Raw genomic sequence first — 22221 nt, forward strand, 5'->3', positions numbered from 1 at the left:
TATATATATATATATAAAGAATTAAAAGATAAGACTATAATGTGATGTTTTTACTTAAATATATATATATATATTTTATATAATATTTTACATAGAAGATAAATATTTAATATGATATTAAAAAATAATAAATAATTTGGAAAAAATAAATATTAGGTGATCGCTACTAAATTAAATAATTAGGTTGTTTGACACTCCTCTCGTCCCACGTATCATTTGTATTGTCGTTTATATTCATTTCATATCTCATATTATTTTTTTAAAAAAGTATTATACATCTTAATTTTATTTTAAAATTTAGAATTTTTTAATCTTGATTAAATTATCTTAATCTCATTATATAATTATTTAATTATAAAATAGTTGTTTTTACTAATATATTCTTAATTATTTATTAATTATATATATTTTTTTTTAAAATTTTTGTGTTTATAGTAACCTGGACATAGTATTTGAAATGGAGATAATATTACACAAATTATTGATAGACATTACTAAGGATGACAATATGCCGGGTCCAGTCGGGCACAAGTTCAAGCCCGATATACATAAATGGACTCGAGATTCAAATTGGACTCGACTTGACACAATCATACCTGAAACCGACCATAATTATACCCGACAAGACCCGATGGACTTGACATACCAAAAAAACACTTTTAGAATGATTAAATTTTAACTTAAAATAGGATCCAAACCCGACATATAAAATATATATTTTTTTAAAAAATATTATAATAAAATAATAATTAATTATTTAATTAAACTCAAAAAATATTTCTAATATAATATGTATTGTTGAAAATTATTATTTTATATATATAATTGATATATTATTAATATATTAATCGGGTCCGGATTGAATTTATCCCTAGACCCTGGTAAGAGTGTACAATACCCAACCAATATTTAACCCGATATTCCAATAATTGGACCCGACCGCAAATAAATGGGTTGGATACGGGTCGGGTCTCACGTCTACCTAAATTCATTGTCATCCCTAGATAATACCTATAATACAAATATAATATATAAATTAATAATATATATATTATGGTAGGTCTATCCAAATTCATTGTCATTCTTAGACAATACTTAATATATATTAATATAATACAAATAGAATATATATAGTATCATTAATTTTAATCCAAATGATATGTCTATACAACTCGCTTTGTAAAATATAAATTGTCAGTATATTTTAATTAACACCGTTTATACTGTGTTAATTAGAATTGTATACATTTTTCATCCGATAACAAAAATTATATTTGTTTCTTGCAGGGAAATTAAGAAATATTGTATTCTTATGATAGTTGGTAATTTTTGGGTTAAATAACAAATTTCACTTTTGGATTTATTTGTGATAGAATGATATTTGCGTAAATAAGTGCGAATGAAATGGTATTTCTAATGAAGAGTAGGCTAGGTAGTTACTAAATAAAAAAATATTTCATCTGTCTCAATACAATAGTTTTGTTTACCATTTTTATCTCTTTCAAAAATAGTCTTATTTCCATAAATAATCATACCACTATAAAACATCTACTTTTTCATTTTTATTACACAATTGCCAATATTTTTTACACTAATACACTCACAATGACAAAAAAGTCTTTTATCCATCTTTTTACCGACTATCAATATTTCTTAAATCTCGTACTCAAACCAATTAAAACTGTAGCTATGAGAATGATGGAGTATAACTCTTGTACTTGGACAACTAAAAATAGAAAATGTGACTGATGTTGTTTGACTAAGAAAATATGATCTATTCATAATTTATGTGTGTCAAAGGGCGGTAGTTAAGACACTAATTTAAAACAATCAATATTTCATCACAAGACAGACAATACATATTAAAAGTATATATTGTGTAAATAATATATCATATTGTATTGTATAATCTCATTATTAAGCTCAAATTATAATATATTATACCAAAAAAAGTTATACTAATATACTGTCAAAATATATTTTATTTATTTATTTATATATATTGTCGAATATATACTATTTTCTTTATAGATATATACTTATCTACCAAATTCGCAGCACGGTGTCATCACTAATAAAACCATTGAGTATTTTAATAGCACTCCATTAAAACATTACTATAATAAGTGACCGGATACGGTTGCAAACCTAATTAGTACATCTCATACTTTCTCACTTATACATCATTTTTAGGGTAAACTATTTTTTTTGTCCCGTAATCCAGATCATTTTATCATTTTAGTCCCGTAAGTAGAGCCTGTCGCAAATTAGTCCTATAAGTAAAAAATTTTCGCTGTTTTAGTCCTCCGGCGCCAGAGATACCCGCGTGGCTCGCCGGAGGTGACGTGTCCGCCAGGTGTCCTGTCAGGTCAGCGACACCTAGTGGACACGTGGATTTATTTTTTTTTTCATTTTTTTTAAATTTTTTTAATCTTTTTTTTAATTGTAACAAATTAAAAAAAAATAAAAAATACAAATAAAATTAAAAATAAGTTTTTAAAAAATTTTAAAAAATGAAAACAAAAATAAAAAAATCCACGTGTCCGCGTCACCTTTGGCGAGCCACGCGGGCATCTCCGGCGCCGGAGAACTAAAACAGCAAAAATTCTTCACTTATGGAACTAGTTTGCGACAGGCTCCACTTACGGGACTAAAATGATAAGGGGGTCCAGTTACGGAACTAAAAAAATAGTTTACCCTTATTTTTATTTCCGTTCATCTCATAATAATAAATATATATTTATTTTAATAATTTTAATTTTATTAATTAATAGAAATACTCCTTTATTATATATTTACAATTATATTATTATTTTTACATTAAAAATATAAATAAAATTATTTTTATATTATTTTTAATTATTCATTACCATTAAAATATTTTTTTATTTCTTAAACTTTATGAAAAAAATACATATATATTTTAACCCCAGACGGAATGAGTATATTAACATTAGGCCGCATTACTTTTGATTGTTTATATTTTTAATAAATCATATTATTAAAAATATATTTAATAAATATAAAATTAATTTAATTAACTTTAACATATAATATTAGATATTCAAAACTTTTATATTTATCTTTTTTTTCTTAATAAATAAATATTTTTTCTCTATTTAAAATTGTCTATTTTTTAAAAAAATAATTTATGTTTATTATAAATAAATAAATAAATATTATTTTATTCATTTGTATTATATAAAATTTATTTTCTATAAAATTATATTCATATTATATATATTTATTGAGATATAATTTTTAAAATATTTATATATATTTTTTAATTTTTTAAATTCTATTTAAACTACACTACTTTAAATATTGCACCCAAACCAGACCCATCAAGTATTATAGATGGATGGAGTATATTTACTATGTTTGATTTACAAGATTGATCCATGTGAGTAAACAAATTAAGACTAGTTTATACAAAGTTTTTACAATTTTAATTTTTCAAAAATAAAAATAATTAAAAAATAAATATTTAACTCGATTTTTTATATATATAAAAGATAAATATTTAATTTAATATGGAATATCAGTTTTCTTTTTTTTAAAAAAAAAAATACTGACAAAATTTCAATAAAAACTAAACAAACAGAGCCTAAATATACACATTAATTTTCTCATTAATTTTCCCGGATCCGTCTCTCCTTTGAAACATCACTCGCAATATTATGTCCATTATTAACATTTTATTGAGACGTGATAAATTTTAGTCTCTCCGTCCCAGACACCGTATCTGCTACATTGTACACACGGTATTTTAAGAGGGGTGTAATTGGTAGATAATTAAAAATATATTAGCGAAAATAATTATCCTATAATATAAATAATTATAAATTAAGATTAAAATAACTAATTAGTTTAATTAAAATTAAAAATAAAATAAAATTTAAAAATTTAAAATGAAATTAAAGTGTGTAATCATTTTCCAAAAAAGGAAAGTGACATGGAATGTGGGACGGACAGAAACGAACGTAAACATGGTACCTGGAACTGAGGGAGTATATTCAAACACTCTCGGTGATACCTAAAGTTTGATTAAATTTTAGTTATATTATTTACTTTTATAAATTAAAATTATAAATGTTAATTATTCAGCAAGACTTTTGTTTTATAAAATAATTTGAAAAAATATATATATTTTTATATAAAAAATAAAAAGTTATATAAATAATATAAAAATAATAAATATGTATATATATTAATATGTTGAACAAATCTTAATTATTAAATTCTAAAATAGATCATTGATTTAGATATAATTAATGAGTAAAAATTTCAAATTGTTACTAATTTTAATTATTATATTAATTCATTATTTTTGGACTTGAATTAAGTGGTACAAATATAGAGAATATATAATTATTCAAAATTATTTTTTACTTGACGGAGGAAATTAAGGGTTGCAAAAAAATTGAACTGTCATGTGCCGCAAATGGGGGGATTTGAGACCTAACCAAGGCTTTGGTACCATGTCGGATGTTAAATGATCGTCTCACCTAAAAGCTCAAATTATTAGGGACATGCAACCATTAATCATATATCCGCAAACGAGAGTCTCCAATAATATCCATAAATCAACACACAAAAAGCTAAATGATACTTTTCTTTTGAACAAAAAAATTAATAAAGTTATAAATATATATGATAAAAGTATGAGTTTGTTTGTTTAGTGTTCTGATTTAAAGAAATTTTTACAAAAAATATAGAGAATTGTATCGATAATATAAAAAATAATATTACTATTTTATACTCTCTCCGTCCCAGATACCATGTCCACGTTGCCGTTTTTGTCCGTCCTACGTACCATATCACTTTCCTTTTTTGGAAAATGATTACACACTTTAATCTCATTTTAATTTTTTTAATTTTTTTTTTAAATTTTAATAAAACTAATTAGTTATCTTAATCTTAATCTTAATTTATAATTATTTATATTATAGGATAATTACTTTCACTAATACATTCTTAATTATCTACTAATTACACCCCTCCTAAAATACCGTATTTACAGTGTAACAGACACGGTATCTGGGACGAAGGTAGAATGAAATATTGTCTTTCATGAGAGAATAAAATATATATAATGAGAATTATGTAAAAAAGAGTTTGGACAAACAAACTCATATACTACGTATGTTTCTATAAAAATTAATATATTTCATCCGTCCCATTGCAATTGTTTTTCTTTCTTTTTTATTTGTCCCACTTCAATTGACATATTTATTTTTCGGTAAAGTTTACAAAATTTAAATATATTTAACAAATATAAATCAAACTTAATTAACTTTATTAATACTTTATCTATCCGGCTCTAAGGGTTTCATTTACCTTTTGCATCATTGTACTTAACATTAAAAATATTCTTATATTTGTATTAATTTTTGTACAAATATTATTATAATAGTATTATAAGGCCATCCGCAACGGGGGGCGCTTCCTCCTAAGCGCCCCCCACGTCATCCAATTTCATAATATAAATAAATAAAAAAATGCTTTGTCAGGGAGAAACGAACCCTGCCACACCACCGTTTCTTATTTATTTTATGTGGGCCATCCTTATTTTTTTTATTTAATTAATATAAAAAATCTATTAATAATATATAATATATCATATTTTATGTTTTAAAATTTGTTTTATTAAAATATTAGATTTAAATTTTATTATATGAGTTTTATTTAATATTTATTTTTTTATTAAAATAATATTGTTAATAACTATAATTTTTAATATAATATTTTTATATTTTATGTAACTTTTTAATGCATATTTTTGTAAAATATTTAATTAAATATCTATTAATTCAATTATAACATTTGTTTAATTAAAATTACATGCAATACAAATAATAAATAAAAATACATAAAAATATTCATAAATTTAAAATTAAATTTACATGACTTAATTAAATTATACACACTACAAATATTAATTGAAAATACATAAAAATATTCATAAATTTAAATGCAAACCTACACGACTTAATTAAAATTACAGACAATACATATAATAATTAAAAATACATGAAATAAATACCAATAAATTTAAATGCAAACTTACGGAAAACATTCGCGTGCCAACCTTTGTTTCAATTGTTCTTCAAATTCCGTCAGATTATCCCCTTTAGCCATTATCATCATGAGCATTTCCATCTTCGTCTTAGCAAGTTCTAACTGTTTAGCTTCCCGATCAAATTTTCTTGCCGTTTTTTCTATCCTTTTAGCTTTCAAAAGTGCTTCTATTTTTTCGGGTTGTTGCTTCAATCTTTGCTCCTTGACTGCTGCCATATGTTCCATACTTGAGCTAAATTCACTGCTTTTTTCGTAAATTTTTTCATAATTTTCAGTAGGACTTGAATTGAATGCCTCGTTTTGTACCTGTTTCCCCCTCTTCTTACTTGCTTTAATACCAGGGGGACGAGTAGGAGGAGTTGGGTCATCCACATCAAAGTATGGTGTCGCCGGACACGAACCTGAGTATCCACCGTCTTCACTCGTTTTTGTTCGCTTTGAACTTCCACCACTGTTATGAGATGATTCGCAGTAACTGGCCTTCCATTTAGGCTCATTTCTGAGTATACGCCAAGCATCTTCATGGACGAAGTCTTTGCTCTCACCGTCATTTGAGTATATTTTCTTTGCTGCATTGAGGACATCCGTGCTTGATTGTCCACTGCGCATGTTTCGATTGGCCTCCTCATAACACCCAACAAATTTTTGCACTGACTTACATATTTTACTCCAACGATTTTTACATTGAGTAACACCTCTGCTCGTTGCACTTTCGGGCTTGTTCTCCATATAGTACGTTGCAATTCTTTTCCAGAAAGCACTACTTGGTTGATCAGTGTTGGTTACGGCATCCTTACTTGTGTTCAGCCATGCACTGATTAGAAGTTCGTCTTCATTCCAGCTCCACACCTTCCTCGTATCTTTATTTTTTGAATTGTGAGGCACATCATCATCTACTAAATTGATAGGTGTGCAATGTTGTGGGGTGCCCACTGCTTCATTCGCTTGCATCATGAATTGAGGAGATGATGAACTTCCGAACGCTTGAAAGTTTGGAGGATAGAAGTTTGGAGGAATTTGATAATATGGTGAAGGATTGAATGGTTGAAATGGGACATTAGATGTAGGGAATATGGGTTGATTTCCTAACATGTTCATAAAACTTGGAAATCGAAAAGAATTTTGGGGATCTTGAGAGTTGGATGAATTTTGAGAGTTGGGATCCATTCGTAGGAAATTTAGAAGATAATATAGAGAGAAGAAAATGAAGAGAGAAGATTATAAAGAGATGGTGTAGATGATATGAAGTGAGAATGTAGTGTATTTATAGTAAATATTGCAACGGTTATATTCCCAACGGCTATATTCCCCAACGGCTATATTCCCAACGGCTATATTCCCCAACGGCCATATTCCCAACGGCTATATTTCCCAACGGCTATATTTCCAACGGCTATATTCCCAACGGCTAGTTTCTAATTTATATATATGTAACCAATTCACATGCACACAATTCATATGCACAATAGTTCAACCTTTCATATCTTATTTTCTCTCAAAACAATGTCAATTTCATCCTTATCTCTGTCCGATTCATCCGACGAAGAATTGGAAAATATATGTCAATTGGCAGAAACATATGCTCAATTGTATCAAAAAATTGAGCATATCAACAATGAAGATGAGGGAAGCTCACGGCAACGTCGACGGAGAACATACATAGAGAGGAATCGTGAAGATGGTCATACTCGATTATTCAATGATTATTTTTCTGATAACCCCGTGTATCCAAGTTCTTATTTTCGTCGTAGGTTTCGAATGAGAAAACATGTCTTTCTTCGTATAGTAGATCGCCTCTCCAATGAAATGGAGTTCTTTCAGCAACGGCGTGATGCTACAGGAAGAGATGGATTGTCAGCATTACAAAAATGCACAGCAGCAATACGTGTATTGGCATACGGCACAACTACTGACACTGTTGACGAATATCTTCGTCTTGGAGAGAGCACCACAAGGGCATGTTTGAAGCAATTTGTTGAAGGTATATGTTCTCTATTTGGTGAGGAATACCTACGACGACCAAATTCTACTGATGTACAACAATTATTATTTGTTGCAGAGACACGTGGTTTTCCAGGCATGCTAGGAAGTATTGATTGTATGCACTGGGAATGGAAAAATTGTCCGGCTGCTTGGAAAGGCCAATTCGAACGTGGAGATCATGGCAAACCTACAGTTATATTGGAAGCTGTAGCCTCATACGATCTATGGATTTGGCATGCATTTTTTGGCACACCAGGTACATGCAATGACATTAATGTACTTGATCGATCTCCGGTATTTAACGACGTTTTGAATGGCAGAGCTCCAGAGGTTAATTTTGTTATCAACAACCATCAATATAATATGGGATATTATCTTACTGATGGAATTTACCCTCCGTGGGCAACCTTTGTTCAATCGATTCGTCTCCCTCAAGGTTATAAAGCACAATTATTTGCGCAACATCAAGAAGCGGTTCGAAAAGATGTGGAACGTGCTTTTGGTGTATTACAAGCTCGGTTTGCCTTCATTAAAACTCCATCACTTATTTGGGATATTAATTTACTAGGTAAAATAATGAGAGCATGCATCATATTACATAATATGATTGTAGAAGATGAAAGGGACACTTATGTGCATTATTACGATACATCTCAATATGATCAAGTGGAGACAAATGATAACTCGAATTGGTCATACAACAATACGAGACATGCAACTATGGATCAATACCTACGGAACAGAATGCGACTCCGAGCTAGAGAAACACACCACCAGCTCAAAGCGGATTTAGTTGAACACATTTGGGAGAAATTTGGTCAATCGACTAATTAATTTATTTGAAAAATATATTGTAATATTATGTATTTTTTATTAAATTTAAGTTTGAATTTTTAATTAGTATGTGGGTGTGGAATTATTATTTTTATTTATTTTATTTATTTATGCTAAATAATTATTTTATTTTAATTAAATATTATAAGAATAAAATATAATGAAAAAATATAAGTTTATTTTATAAATAGATAAAATATTTAATGAGGTGGAAAAAGTAAAGATTTTAAAGGGTTCTTTGATGTGAATGTAAAATATAGTTGGAGTTCTTCGTGACGTGGCGGAGAGAGAAACTGACGTGGCACAGGAGAGAGAATGGGAAGAAACCCTGGATGGGTTTCTGTGTTGTGGATGGCCTAAGGGCATCCACAACGGGAGACGCTTGTTGAGAAGCGCCTCCCACGTCATCATTTATTAAATAAAAAAAAAATTAAAACACCAATTAACATAAGGAACGGTACATTGCGAGTGTACCGTTTCTTCCAATTTTTGTGGGCCATGGTCCACTTTTTTATTCAATAAATATTAAAAATAATATTTATAATATATACTTTTTTATTTATATTTATAATAATTTGTTTTATTAAAATATTAGATTTAAATTTTATTATATGAGTTTTATTTAATATTTATTTTTTTATTAAAATAATATTGTTAATAACTATAATTTTTAGTATGTGGGTGTGGAATTATTATTTTTATTTATTTTATTTATTTATGCTAAATAATTATTTTATTTTAATTAAATATTATAAGAATAAAATATAATGAAAAAATATAAGTTTATTTTATAAATAGATAAAATATTTAATGAGGTGGAAAAAGTAAAGATTTTAAAGGGTTCTTTGATGTGAATGTAAAATATAGTTGGAGTTCTTCGTGACGTGGCGGAGAGAAAAACTGACGTGACACAGGAGAGAGAATGGGAAGAAATCCTGGATGGGTTTCTGTGTTGTGGATGGCCTAAAGGTATCTGCATTAATGGTTTCTTCCATCGGAGAGAAACTCTCTCACTCTTAAGTGGCATGACAAGTGGAATTAGTGGGTATTTAAAAAAAATTATAAAATAATTTTTGGAGTTGGTGTAGAAAGGAACTTTAAAAAACTCAACTTTTTTGGTTTTAAATATATTTATAATTATTTTTATTTTTTATATATTTATATTATATAAAATTTTATTCTCTATACAATGATATATATTAATATATTTTTATTTAAATATATTTTAAAAATAAATAATTATGATATAAATAAGAAAATATATATTTTTTATTGATATGTAAGAAAGAGATGATGATGTGGAGGAAGACAGAAACTTTTGGCAGAGGCTCTTTGATGTCGATGGTCTAAGACATCTGCAATGGAGATACCCGCTTTTAAGTATTTTCACTACTTTTTATTATTCACACCACGTTAGCGGAGATACTCTCTTCTATGTTATATTTGCAACAAAGATACTCATCGTAATTTTTTAATAGATTTTTATTTTCATTTTATATATATTATTTTTTAGTTATAGTTTTAATTAATTATATATGTATAATTAATTATAAATTAAATATATTTATTGTTTAATATAATTTTATATTATTTAATTGCTTTAAAATTTATAAGTATATTTTATTTAATAAATTAAATTAAAATTTTTATATTGATTTGTTCAATAGAATTATACAATATTTGTATTTATATATTTTAAAATTTAAATTGATAAAATATATTCAATATCATTTTGTAAAATACAAAATATTATGAATTATAAAAATATTACAAAATTTAAATATAACAATAAATCAATATAAATTAACAAAACAAAACATATATAATATATCATATATATATATATACAAGTGTCATGTGTCTCAATTGGGACACATCACAATTGGATAACATCTCCCAGCATCAGAGATGTTGGAAGGCAAAATATCTCTCAATTTTTATTTTTTATTTTAAAAAAATAGTGATGTGGCGCATCTCCTCTCAGGCCCGATGCAGATGGTCTAAGACACTAATAGAGTAATTTTGCCAATTTTTTTTTTTTAATTTGTATTAGATTTTCATATACTAATTACTATTTAATTATCAACGCAATAAGTAAATGAGACCCTTGCAACGAAGATAGTATATAACATGGAAAACAGTTAGGATGCTTAATTGAAAAAATCAACACCATTTGATTTTAAATCAGTACCCCTAATATATACAAATAACACACCGTCTTATTATATACACAACACATGTTGTGTATAATAAAAACAAGTGTTGTTGGTTTATAATTATAAGTGTGTTATATAACAGTACGTGGTGTGCTGACATCAACTATTATTTGTATTGTATAAGTTATTGCATGTGATGTTAGTTCATGTGATGTATTTGTATTGTTGGTTCATAATTACAACTGTGTTGTATAAGACTATAACATGTGTTGTTAGTTTATATGTTGTATTTTGTATTATATGATTCATACGGTGTGCTGCCTGTAGTAATATCGTGTGTTGTTCGACAGCGTACCGTGTGTTGTCCGATAGCGTACCGTCTGTTGCGGTGTGCCGTCAACACAATGTCTAATTTTAAAATTCAGTATGGTAGCCGCTGCCATATATGATCACACAAGCCTACTCAAAATCTCTTTATTTGTATGTCTCTAAAAAAAAATAAATATTTTTTATCTACATTTAAAATTCCACTCCTTTTATAAAATTAATTTATCTTATTATAAATAAATATATATATATATATATTTTTTATTAATTTGTATTATTTAAAAGTTTGTTCTTTTTATAATGATATTCATATTACATATATTTTATTAAGATATAATATTTAAATATATATTACAAATTTATTTTAATTATATTAATTCTTATTTAAAATTATTAGCAATATTATTTATATAAAAATATAAAATAATAATAATATAATTTACTATTATTAACTGATTAAATTATCTTATTTTAAAGAAGGTGTCCAAAATTAAATTAATCATTTAAAATGGGAAGAAAAGTTTATTTACTAAAATAGTGTGGTTTGTTTTTCTAAAATAAATTCATAAATTATTGCTGTTTTTCTTTTTAAAACTTAAGAATATTTGGAAATTTAACAAATAATAATCCCCAATCAATTTCATAAATAATGACTTATGCTTAATAAATACTCCTCCGTCCCATATCTAAATATTCATTTATTTTTTACACAGAGTTTTAGAAATATTAATATTATATTAGAATAAAGTAAAAATAAAGATAAAAAAAACTAAATTAACCCTGTTAGTATTGTATGATATAAAGACAATGACATTTGTGTAATATATTGTAAATTGGAAAGATATTCGTAATGTTAGGTAGATTGTACCATTACTAAAAAATAAATAAATAAATACTTTGTTATGGAATGGACCAAAATGAAAATTGGATATATTGTTAAGTGACAGAGAAAATATATCATAACAATATTATAATATACTCTAAGGTCACAATTATTTTTTTGAGTGTTAATGTTATAATATTAATTATTATATCCAGAGGTAATGCAAATTAAGAAAATATTTTAATTAGTATTTTATAATACTAAAAAAATGATATTTATACAAAAATAATTATATATAAATATATTTTTAATGTTAAATATTAGAATGAAAAAATTAAATGTGACCCCTAACACGAAAGGAATATTAATTACACTCTTTTCGTAAAAAAAAATAATTTATTTAAATTTTTTTGTGTATGGATTTTAATATTATAGCATGTCCTTTTTTTTATAGGAAAACAAATACGAAAGTCAAGACCAAAAGATTTGAGTGAATTTGATCCCAATATTTGATTGTAGCATTAAATTTAACAGCAGGACCAATCCGACGTCGTTACGGTAAACGGCGACGCTGCGCCAGCCAAGCCAAGCCAAGGGGATAAAACCGACAGCCGAGACATAGATACATACATTTCTATCACCGAGAAAGCAACAACGAAGAAGCAACTGCACGATTCTCGCCCCCCTTTACTCTGACACACAGCAGAGCAGATGAGAATCCGGGAGCCCCATCCTCTTCTTTAGAGATTCCTGCTTTGAATTATTCGGATCTCTCTTCAGCGTGATTCTGATTGATTTTTTTTTTTTTTTTTTCCCGGTTATTCTTTCCCTCCAGCAGTAGTTAAGTTTAGGCCTGGTTGATTTCTATACTGAATTTAGTTGCCCCATGTGTTGCTGATTGATAGCGTGCCGTGATGGCAGTTTGTCTTCTGCTTGCGTTGGGAAGTAATTAATCACCGTATTGGACTTCGGTTTTCTTCCTTGCCTTTTTGGCGATGAATTGGGACTAATTAAATGACTAGGAGAAGTGCTTTGCTGTGACGAGAATTTTCTGGTTACTTCTTTTCCTGATTTTCGGTGAGTTTCGTGGTTTTTATTTATGAACTTATATTTAGATGGTTATTGCCTTTACTTGTAGATTTTCTTATGAATCTTCTGTTGGTTTTACAGTTCAATTAGGCACTTGATGGTTATTTAACACATCAGTATCTACTTTTGCAAGTTGAATTGTCTTTAACTCCTCATCCCAATAGCTTGATGAATCACCTTCAATTACATGTTTCATCGATAATGAGTAAAATAGTTTGCACCTTAATTCTGTATTATTACTCTGTAACCTCTGTTCTTGATGATGAGATGGGCGCTGAATGACTATGAATTAGGTAACAATATGTATTTTTTCCTGCTTGTGTTACATTTTTAACAATATTTGGGTGTTATTGTGAGGAAAAGCATTACCTACTTCCATATGAGAAATTTGTTTGGATGCAGGATTCTTCTGAGGAATGGATGAGTAATGGCGCTAGCAGAAGCTAGAGCTGCCTGGCAGAGAACGGCCAACAGATGCTTGGTCCAAGAAGATGCAAAAAGAGCGCCAAAATTGGCTTGCTGCTCATCATCTCCGATTCCCGTTACACAGGCTGAAACAGGATCCACAGATGCTCCTAGCGGCCTAGAAATTCCTTCTGTTGGCTCGCTGCCGTTTGATCGAAATTCTTCATGTTCCAATTTATCTCCCAGTTCAAAATGGTGGCTGCGGATGCCACCAAATTATGGGTATACAAAAGGCATGGCGGATGACCATTTTACTTCTCTGGAGAGAAATGTTAGAACCTGCAATATTCAAGAAAGCCCAAGAGACACAACAAGGAGCGGAGATGATTCGAGGCATAGTGATCTAATTTCACATTTTGAATCACCTCTTGATAGCCAGAGTAGAAACTCATTAACTTGTGAAAAGAAAGACTTTTCTGTTAAAGATGATAAATTAGGGGCATTCTGTAAGTGGAATTGCCAAGAGCACCTGAAGCTCAATGCCAAGGAGGATATTGGAGTTCTAAGCGAGGAATGCTTTCATAGTGAAGTTTCGAAATATTCTAGTGATCTTTATTTTGATTCTGAGTCTTCTTGGATTGGAGGTGTGAAAAACACTCCTTGGTGGCGAACTGCAGATGCTGAGGAGTTGGCTTTATTAGTTGCACGAAGGTCACTTGATCATATTGAGAATTGTGACCTTCCCAGGCCGCAGAAAACTCACTCCAAGAATCTGAGTATGAATATGTGCTGTCCTATTCACGACGAAAAATACGCAGCATCTCCAGGTCAAAAACCTAATACCCATGATTCACGTACCAATCAATTTAAACCAGGTAACCCTACAGCAAAGTGGTCTTGCGAAAAACTAAGAATGTCAGTTGGAGATCAATCTGTGTCGGGTACAGATAAGGCATTAAGGTAAACTGCCACTTGTATTTCTCTAGTTTATGTAATCTAAACTTTGACATAATTTCCCTATGCATTCACTGTGTTTGGAGATTAGCCTTGGCACATGTCATTGGTTTATAGAGGGATTTATGTGAAACTACTACATTTGTGAGAAAATATGCAATTTGGCAAATAAAATATCATAGATTTAGAGAAAGGGTGCTTTTTCTTGTATTGATTTCTTTCGATGCAATGGACTACCTGTCAAACTGTTTATCCAGTCGCATTTTGGGGCATGTTTGAGTTTGCAGGATATCATGCTTTCTTGCTATCTGTTAGATAGATATGATTTAGTTAGGATAATATTAGATTTAATTTGTTAGATAGATTTTCTATGGACACTGATATATATGTATATTTCCCTTCTTCTTCCCCTGGAATGAAATAAATATATTGTTCCCTTATTTCTCTACACTATCATGTGGTCGCTATTGTGTGTGACATGTTTCTATCATGTAGACAACTTACCTTCTTCCATGTTGTGACACTTTATTCGAATATCAGGAGCAGCGCAGCACACAAAAGGATGGCAGAAATGCCTGCAATGGAGGATGATACAGGCAAGGCTCAACTCTTGGAAGCCCTACGGCATTCTCAGACACGTGCGAGAGAAGCAGAGCAAGTGGCAAAACAAGCGAGCACGGAGAAGGAACACATAATCAAGCTTGTACTCAGACAGGCATCTCAACTCTTTGCTTACAAACAGTGGATCCAACTCCTGCAGCTGGAGAACATGTATATCCAATTCGAAAATAGCAAAAGCCAGGCAGCATCCACGTGGGAAAAGTCGAAGAGTAAGAAGGGGAGTGCGAATGGATCAAGGTGTGATTACGGAGTTGCTTTGGCAGTGGGGTTGGGTCTTATTGGGGCAGGGTTGCTGCTGGGATGGACTATTGGGTGGATCCTACCAACCTGCTGGTGAATTTCAAGGAATCTTCTTCATCTTTTGTCGGACTCTTAGGTTTGTGTAATATATATATATATATATATGTATGTTTTGATCTGCTGCATTTAGTTAGTGATGTATATACAAAATATACAAGTACATTGATTTGAATTTTGTATGATTCACTATGGATTTTTAAATCTATGTAATATTACGAACGTTTTGATGGTTGGATAGTGTTGGACTTGGCCTTGAACTATCGATATTTTACAAAAGAAAAAATTATTTATAATCCAGCCGTGGTTTGAAAAATCTGTCTCATTTTCTCCATTATTTAAAATTTACATGAGATCTTCTTTAGATCTTAAAAGATATTGCATAATTATTTTTACTGAATTCTATGCAATATTTTAAAAAGTACAACACAGTTTTATACAATATTTAAAAGAATTTATGTAATATTTTTTAAAGAACTAAAGAGTTCTTAGAGTTCTAAACCATAAATAAATTTACGTGTGTTTGTTGGGAGGATTTTGGAAGACTTTCACTATTTACAAAACAATTTCCTCTAAAATTATCAAATCAAATATTTATTTTTTATTTTTTTATATTATATTAAAAATTAATTTTACATTCTAAAAATATTAGATCAATATTTATTTATATACAGTTATTTCAATTCAAATATTTTTTTTATTCAAATTTCAACCGAAAATCCAAACCTCTGAACAAACACACAAAATTTTGATAGTTTGTGCATATGAATGCAGAATGAAAAGGATTTGGAGTGAGCCTAAGTGTGGAGGTGACTTTTTGATGGAGAGACAGATGGAAGAGTTTTACGGGTCTTTTATCTCATAAGGAAGTCTTCAATAAAGGTTACAAACTCAATGAATGTGCTGTCAAATGAAGTTTTTATTGAATAAAGAATAAAAGAGAGAGCATCAGATCCAATCAATTACACGGCTTTTTTTTTTAATTATTATTTTATTTAATTGTTTGTATTTTCGTTCTTTGGAGTATTTTATCTTATCACTATGTAAGTTCTCCTTTTAAATTTTTAAGCTTTATTTTAATTTTATCCTGCTAGTTCCCCACTTTCACTTACAGTTTATACAAGGTATCTTTTGTGACTTATCAAATCCAAAATTTACAAGTGAGAGTTTGTCCAAGAAGCTTGTTTGAATTAGTCTGGAAACACCAGCTTTATTATATTTGTTTGACATGTTCTTTCTAGTAGGGCCACTGACTGAAATTTGAGAGATGTTGGGATCTAGCCATCATCTTCCAATTCCAATGAACTTGCTAATATCAGATCTACTATTAACAACAAAATTTTAAAAAAGCGAAACATTGTCATACTAGTTAGTGTGTTCTAAGATCACATTAAGGCTGAAATCAAAGCTTCATTGCATTGCATGATTCAGCCGAGATGTTGAAATATCTAGCGGATATTATGTCACCAACCATCGGAAATGAGATAGTATGGTGTTGGAATGAAGAAGCACACAAATGGAAACTCCAGCATCTGAGGCTAGTCACAGTGAGGTAGCTTAATTCTTCCATCCAACCATAAAAGCAAATTTTACAGAAGTATGAGGTTCCTTAAGTCCGTGGCCGAGGAGACACAAGTTCCACAAGTCCTACAACAACATAGAGTGTTCAACAAACTTGGAAGGCCTAAGGAAATCTAGGAATGTCGATTCATGCTTCTCAGGTGAACCGGACTCCTTATGATCCATGGAGGATTCCAAGCAGATCAGATCCGCCCCCTTCAAGGGGTCTGGCCGTCGCTAAGATACATATATCTATGGCTGTCCATCTTGCCTTGAATTTCATATTCCACACTTTTTTTCATTATATCCTTGGGAGAGTTTCTTCTATTCATCCTGAATCTTATGTGACAAGGGGAGAACCCTTTTGTTCATAGGTATCATTCAAGATCTATCTAAACATTAAACCCCAATAAATATATATAGTGAGGAATATGGGGATCTTGTAGTTCAGTTTGTTTTCCGAGGAAGACTCATATTCTATGATCGAGCACATCAACTGCTTTATGACTCAATATGAAGAGAAGTTAAACGACAATGAATGGTATAGGCTCCAACTCTTTTCTTTTTATTTAGATCATCTCCAACCCGCCAACTCATTTATCCAGTTTTAACTCATATGCAGTTGGTACAGTAATTTTACTCCAACCATAACTCCAATTTTCACTATTATTCTTCAAATATTTAATTTTTTTATTATTTTTTTTAAACAATTTTTTATTATTATAATTTAAAATAATTTTTTTAAAAATTTAGAAAAATAAAAAATAAATTTTAAAATTAAAAAAATTAAAAAATTAAAATATAGTGCAACGCCAATGTAGCAACTCAAAAAATGGCGCAAAAGTTGGCGTCAATTGGAGATAACCGACGTCAAATAACCCTGGGTTGGAGATGCTCTTACCAGCTTATGCTTTTAATTTGCTAGCTGGACTTCAACTAAATTTCATTCAAAATTGGGCTAAAACTTAAGCAAGCATTTTACAAAAAGTTGTACAATCTGTTGTTTGAGGTGATCATTTCAAAATTTACCAATCTACAAAAACAAGTCCTTCACCCCCAATAGGTGTAGCAGGAAGAAAGATTGCCAAGGATGTGTTTAGGGTCTAGGGTGTGTCACCTTCATTTGAAATCAAACGTCATTTTGTATCATATTTTTAGTATATATTTATATAATTAATTGTTAGTTTTTTTATTATTTTATTACCTTTTAAAGTTACTTTAGTGTATTTTTTAACTCTATTTTTATTTTTAGTGTAATATATTAATTTATGTGATTATTGTAATATTTATGTTAATTTATATTTAACTAACGACAATCTTCTTTGATTAAATTAGATTTAATTAATTGGAAAAATTAATAATTAAAGTTGGTATTTTCTTAAGTAGTTTGGTTAAAATATATTTAACTTTTCTTTCTTGGTTTAATTACCTTTTGAATTATCTTTTATGTAATTATTTTTATTATTTTTTCTGTTCCACTTACCATATTTACATTAAAGTATCTGTCCGTTCCCCATCTCAGGTTACTTTCTTCTTTTTGAAAAATATTACACAGCTTAATTTTATTTTAAATTTTCTAATTTATTTTTTTAAATTTAATTAAATTAATTAGTTATTTTAATATTTAATCTATAATCTTATATTAATTATTTTTACTAATACATTCTTAATAATCTACTAATTAGACTTATTCTAAATTTTTGTGTCTACGGTAACCCAGATATGCAATGTGGGACGGAGGAAGTATTACTTTATTTATATTATATTCTTATTATTGGCTTGTATTTAATGTTGGTTTTTTTAAGCAACTTTGCTTTAAATTTTAGTTAATTCACTCCTAATTAAATTCTAACTTCTTCTGTAGGTTTGACTATTATCGTATTGCTAATCGCAAAAAAATTATGCAATTTAAGTAGAATCCGCCAAAAACGCAAAGTCAACAGTCAACAATATCAAGATTCTAGCTTGCAAAATTAGCTTGCTAGCAAAACTTTCTGTTTTGATTTATGTTTTTGTATAAATTAATAGAAGGCTCAAGAATAAGTTATTTATAAATGTTAAATTTCTAGAAGCTTTTCTCAACCTATATAAATATCCTCTCTCCACCTCTCATTTTACATGCACCACCACATTCTAAAACATGACTGTTCATTTTTTTTTATCCTCCCAGCCACTCCATTATCCTCTCGATTTTCACTCTCAGCCATCTCCCATTTAATACCCGACCCGTAGTAGTGTTACCTCATTAGGTGTTTTATGTTTCAAATTAACGTTGCCGATATGTTTATTTCAAACAGCTATGGATTTATGGATCCTAGTCCATTTTGAATAATATTTATGTAATTGGATAGATTTTTAAGTTAGCTTTCCAACATCGCATACGGTGAGTCAATCGGAGATCAAATAAAAATTTTATGGCCAAAACAATGACTAAAAGTATGCTGATTTAAGAAACACATTTTTTTAAAAAAATATGTTGACAACTTTAAACTGGTTTATAAGTATAAAACATCACTTTTCAACCTATTTTTTACTCTCATTTCATTCCCAAACACCCCTAAAATAGTTCTAGCCGCCTCCCACCTCCCCTATCTCTATTTTAAGTGATTTTTGGTAAGTTTTTCATATCTTCTTCTTCCTCACCATTTGAACTCGATTTCACTACTTTTATGCATTTGTTATGCCCCTGGAGTTGGCCAGTGCTATGCCAACTCTTGTGTATGGATAAGCCGGTGTTAAGCCATTCGAGATTAAATATAAATTAAGTAAATTCAATAGATTACTTGAAGGAGCTCTAGAGTTAAGCGTACTTGCTCTAGAGTAATTTGAGGATGGGTGCCCCCTAAGAAGTATCATTCTCTGCGCGTAAGTAAGGACAAAGCACGCTTGAATGATTCATGTTGACCTGTGGGACCAGTCTAATCCCGATACACCCAGTCTGTATGGCTTGTAGGCCGGGATGTCACAATATTATCTTAAGTTATTTTATTTATCTGAAGGTTGGCAAGTGTACGCCTCTCCTTGTAAAATTTCAGCAAGACATACGTCATCGGAGTCATCATCGAAAGCCAGCTCATCGTTGTGTTCCTGCACGAAAGCGTATGGAAAGTATGTTGTTGTCGATCAGCTTGTGCATCACAGTGGATTTGTTCTGCGGCGAGTTGTGGATGAGAAGGTGCCTCGATCATGGTTGCAGTATTATGCGATGCGGCTAGTGGTTTTAGAATTGGCGGTGGACATGTGTGGCATTGTGTGCCTTCCATGATCGCTTCGTGGTTGATTCCAAAAAGCTGGATTTGAAGATTTTCCGACTGCTGTTCCATGACCTTGAGAAGTTTGCGGAAGGCCTTAGAAAATCTGAAGACCAACATTTGGCGGCTGTGCGGTCAAAAAAGCAGGCGCCTGCATTGGTTGCGTAAATCCCGGCTGTTGGTTTGCCCCTCGATGTGTGTTGTAAAGACGGATTTCCTCGTGCATGTCTACTAATATCAGGGTCTGCAAAATCACACCAAATCCCGTTGAAAATGATGTAGTTCGTTGCGCCGAAGTTGAACCCGCCACCATGCCTACAAAGACCGCAAAATTGTGCGTCCTTTGCGGAAACACACTCATTGGGTTGTCCAATTCGCCCCAGCACCATATCTAGGTATCAAGGCGATTGGGAACCATGTAGGTGCCATGCTGAACCTTGGAAAGTAGGCGAAATGCAGCGGCGGCAGCCAACCACTCCAAGCAGTCGCTGATCTTTGCTCCGGGACAAATGGTGGTTGCAGTATGGATCTTGCTGTGGTGGGCGGTGGCTGCGGGTTGGCCGCTATCGTTAGTGGAAGAATAATCTACGGTGCTGCCGGGTAAAGGTGCAGTCGGGGTGAACAATGGGTTTTGTTGCCAATAAATATGTTTTCTTTGACCCTGGCGTCTTGGACATCTCTTCAGCGAGTCGTCCATTCTCAGCGAGTCGTCTATTCTCGTTCTGTGCTGAAGCGGGCTGCTCTTCCTCTAAACCCGATAATCCCATTGCGTATTATCGAACCAAGAATATCTGAAAAATACTTCGTTAATTGTAGCGTTTGATTATGGAAAGCGATTTGTATCTCCATTCGAAAGCTCTTTGGAATAGCTGGTGGCTGAGCGTATGGATTTTCCCCCCGGCCTCCATTTAAGCAGAGGCCTCCGTGTATAGCATGTTCTTCAACGATGTTGGTGGTTGCTAGCCGATCAGCATTCCATCTTTGGATTCTTGACTACTCTTGAAACTCATCAAATCGCTCGACACATGAATTTGCAAGTTTATGAATGTAGAGGAACACGACATATCCACTGGACGTGTCAATATGTTGTCGCTTAAAAATATTCTTCAATGGCTTATCGGAGCGAGTCAGTCAAAAATAGGTGGGTTCTTCGGCTTTCTTCATAAAGGATCCGGAACCGTGTTCACTATAAAAATAATAAACAAAAGAAGGGGAGAAGGGGAGAAGAGAAACAAATAAGAAAAAAAAAATAAAGAAAGAAAGAAATTAATCGAAGTAAGAAAAATAAAGAAGCAAAAGAAAAACTAAAGCGAAAGTAAGGGAATGAAAATAAATTTCATAAAATTAAACGTAAAAATATGGTGTAGGATGGGTGTCCCTCAAAATAAACTATCTAGCATATATATATATATATATTACTTTTTACTAAATTTAGATTTAACTAAGATTTTATTTTATCTAAATCTATTATATCCTAATAAATTATCTAAAATAAAATAATATATTATCTCAAGTAATATTTTGTGATAACCGTAGTAATAATAATATATATAGCAGTATTTATATATGTTTAAATAAAGAAGACATTATATAAGGGTATACATGTGGATATGTAAGTGAATATATATGTATATATGTAAATCTGTATGAGTGGGTGTGCATTATAGAAAGAGATAGAGAGTGATAATGAGAAATATAAGGGATGAAAGTGTATATAAGTTGTGGTTTTTATTTTAATACAAAAAACTTATTTAGAAACTCTGAATATGGTGATCAATTACGAACTTATATAACTTGACATCATATAATAAAGGCACATTGTTATATAATAAATATTACT

The 22221-nt window shown here is 30.3% G+C and overlaps 2 protein-coding genes across 2 annotated transcripts; both read left to right on the plus strand.

The window, feature by feature from the left end:
• Positions 1-7584: 7584 nt before the first annotated feature.
• On the plus strand, positions 7585-8898 carry LOC127260402 (uncharacterized). Its single transcript, XM_051288133.1, has one exon. The coding sequence runs from the start codon at positions 7585-7587 to the stop codon at positions 8896-8898; it is 1314 nt and encodes a 437-aa protein (XP_051144090.1).
• Positions 8899-12806: 3908 nt separating this feature from the next.
• Positions 12807-15842, plus strand: LOC127261122 (uncharacterized). The gene is made up of 3 exons (XM_051289328.1): positions 12807-13281; positions 13696-14658; positions 15193-15842. The coding sequence occupies exons 2-3, from the start codon at positions 13721-13723 to the stop codon at positions 15608-15610; spliced, it is 1356 nt and encodes a 451-aa protein (XP_051145285.1). The 5' UTR covers positions 12807-13281; positions 13696-13720; the 3' UTR covers positions 15611-15842.
• Positions 15843-22221: the final 6379 nt, after the last annotated feature.

This window comes from Andrographis paniculata, unplaced genomic scaffold (assembly GCF_009805555.1).
Source record: "Andrographis paniculata isolate CXL003 unplaced genomic scaffold, ASM980555v1 Contig62END, whole genome shotgun sequence".
Lineage (NCBI taxonomy): Eukaryota > Viridiplantae > Streptophyta > Magnoliopsida > Lamiales > Acanthaceae > Andrographis > Andrographis paniculata.

Excerpts from the sequence above, each read along its gene's own strand:
- LOC127261122 (XM_051289328.1), top strand. The coding sequence starts at position 13,721 with ATGGCGCTAGCAGAAGCTAGAGCTGCCTGGCAGAGAACGGCCAACAGA. Across the intron at positions 14,659-15,192 it reads GGTACAGATAAGGCATTAAG|GAGCAGCGCAGCACACAAAA; the intron begins GTAAACTGCCAC and ends TTCGAATATCAG.
- LOC127260402 (XM_051288133.1), top strand. The coding sequence starts at position 7,585 with ATGTCAATTTCATCCTTATCTCTGTCCGATTCATCCGACGAAGAATTG.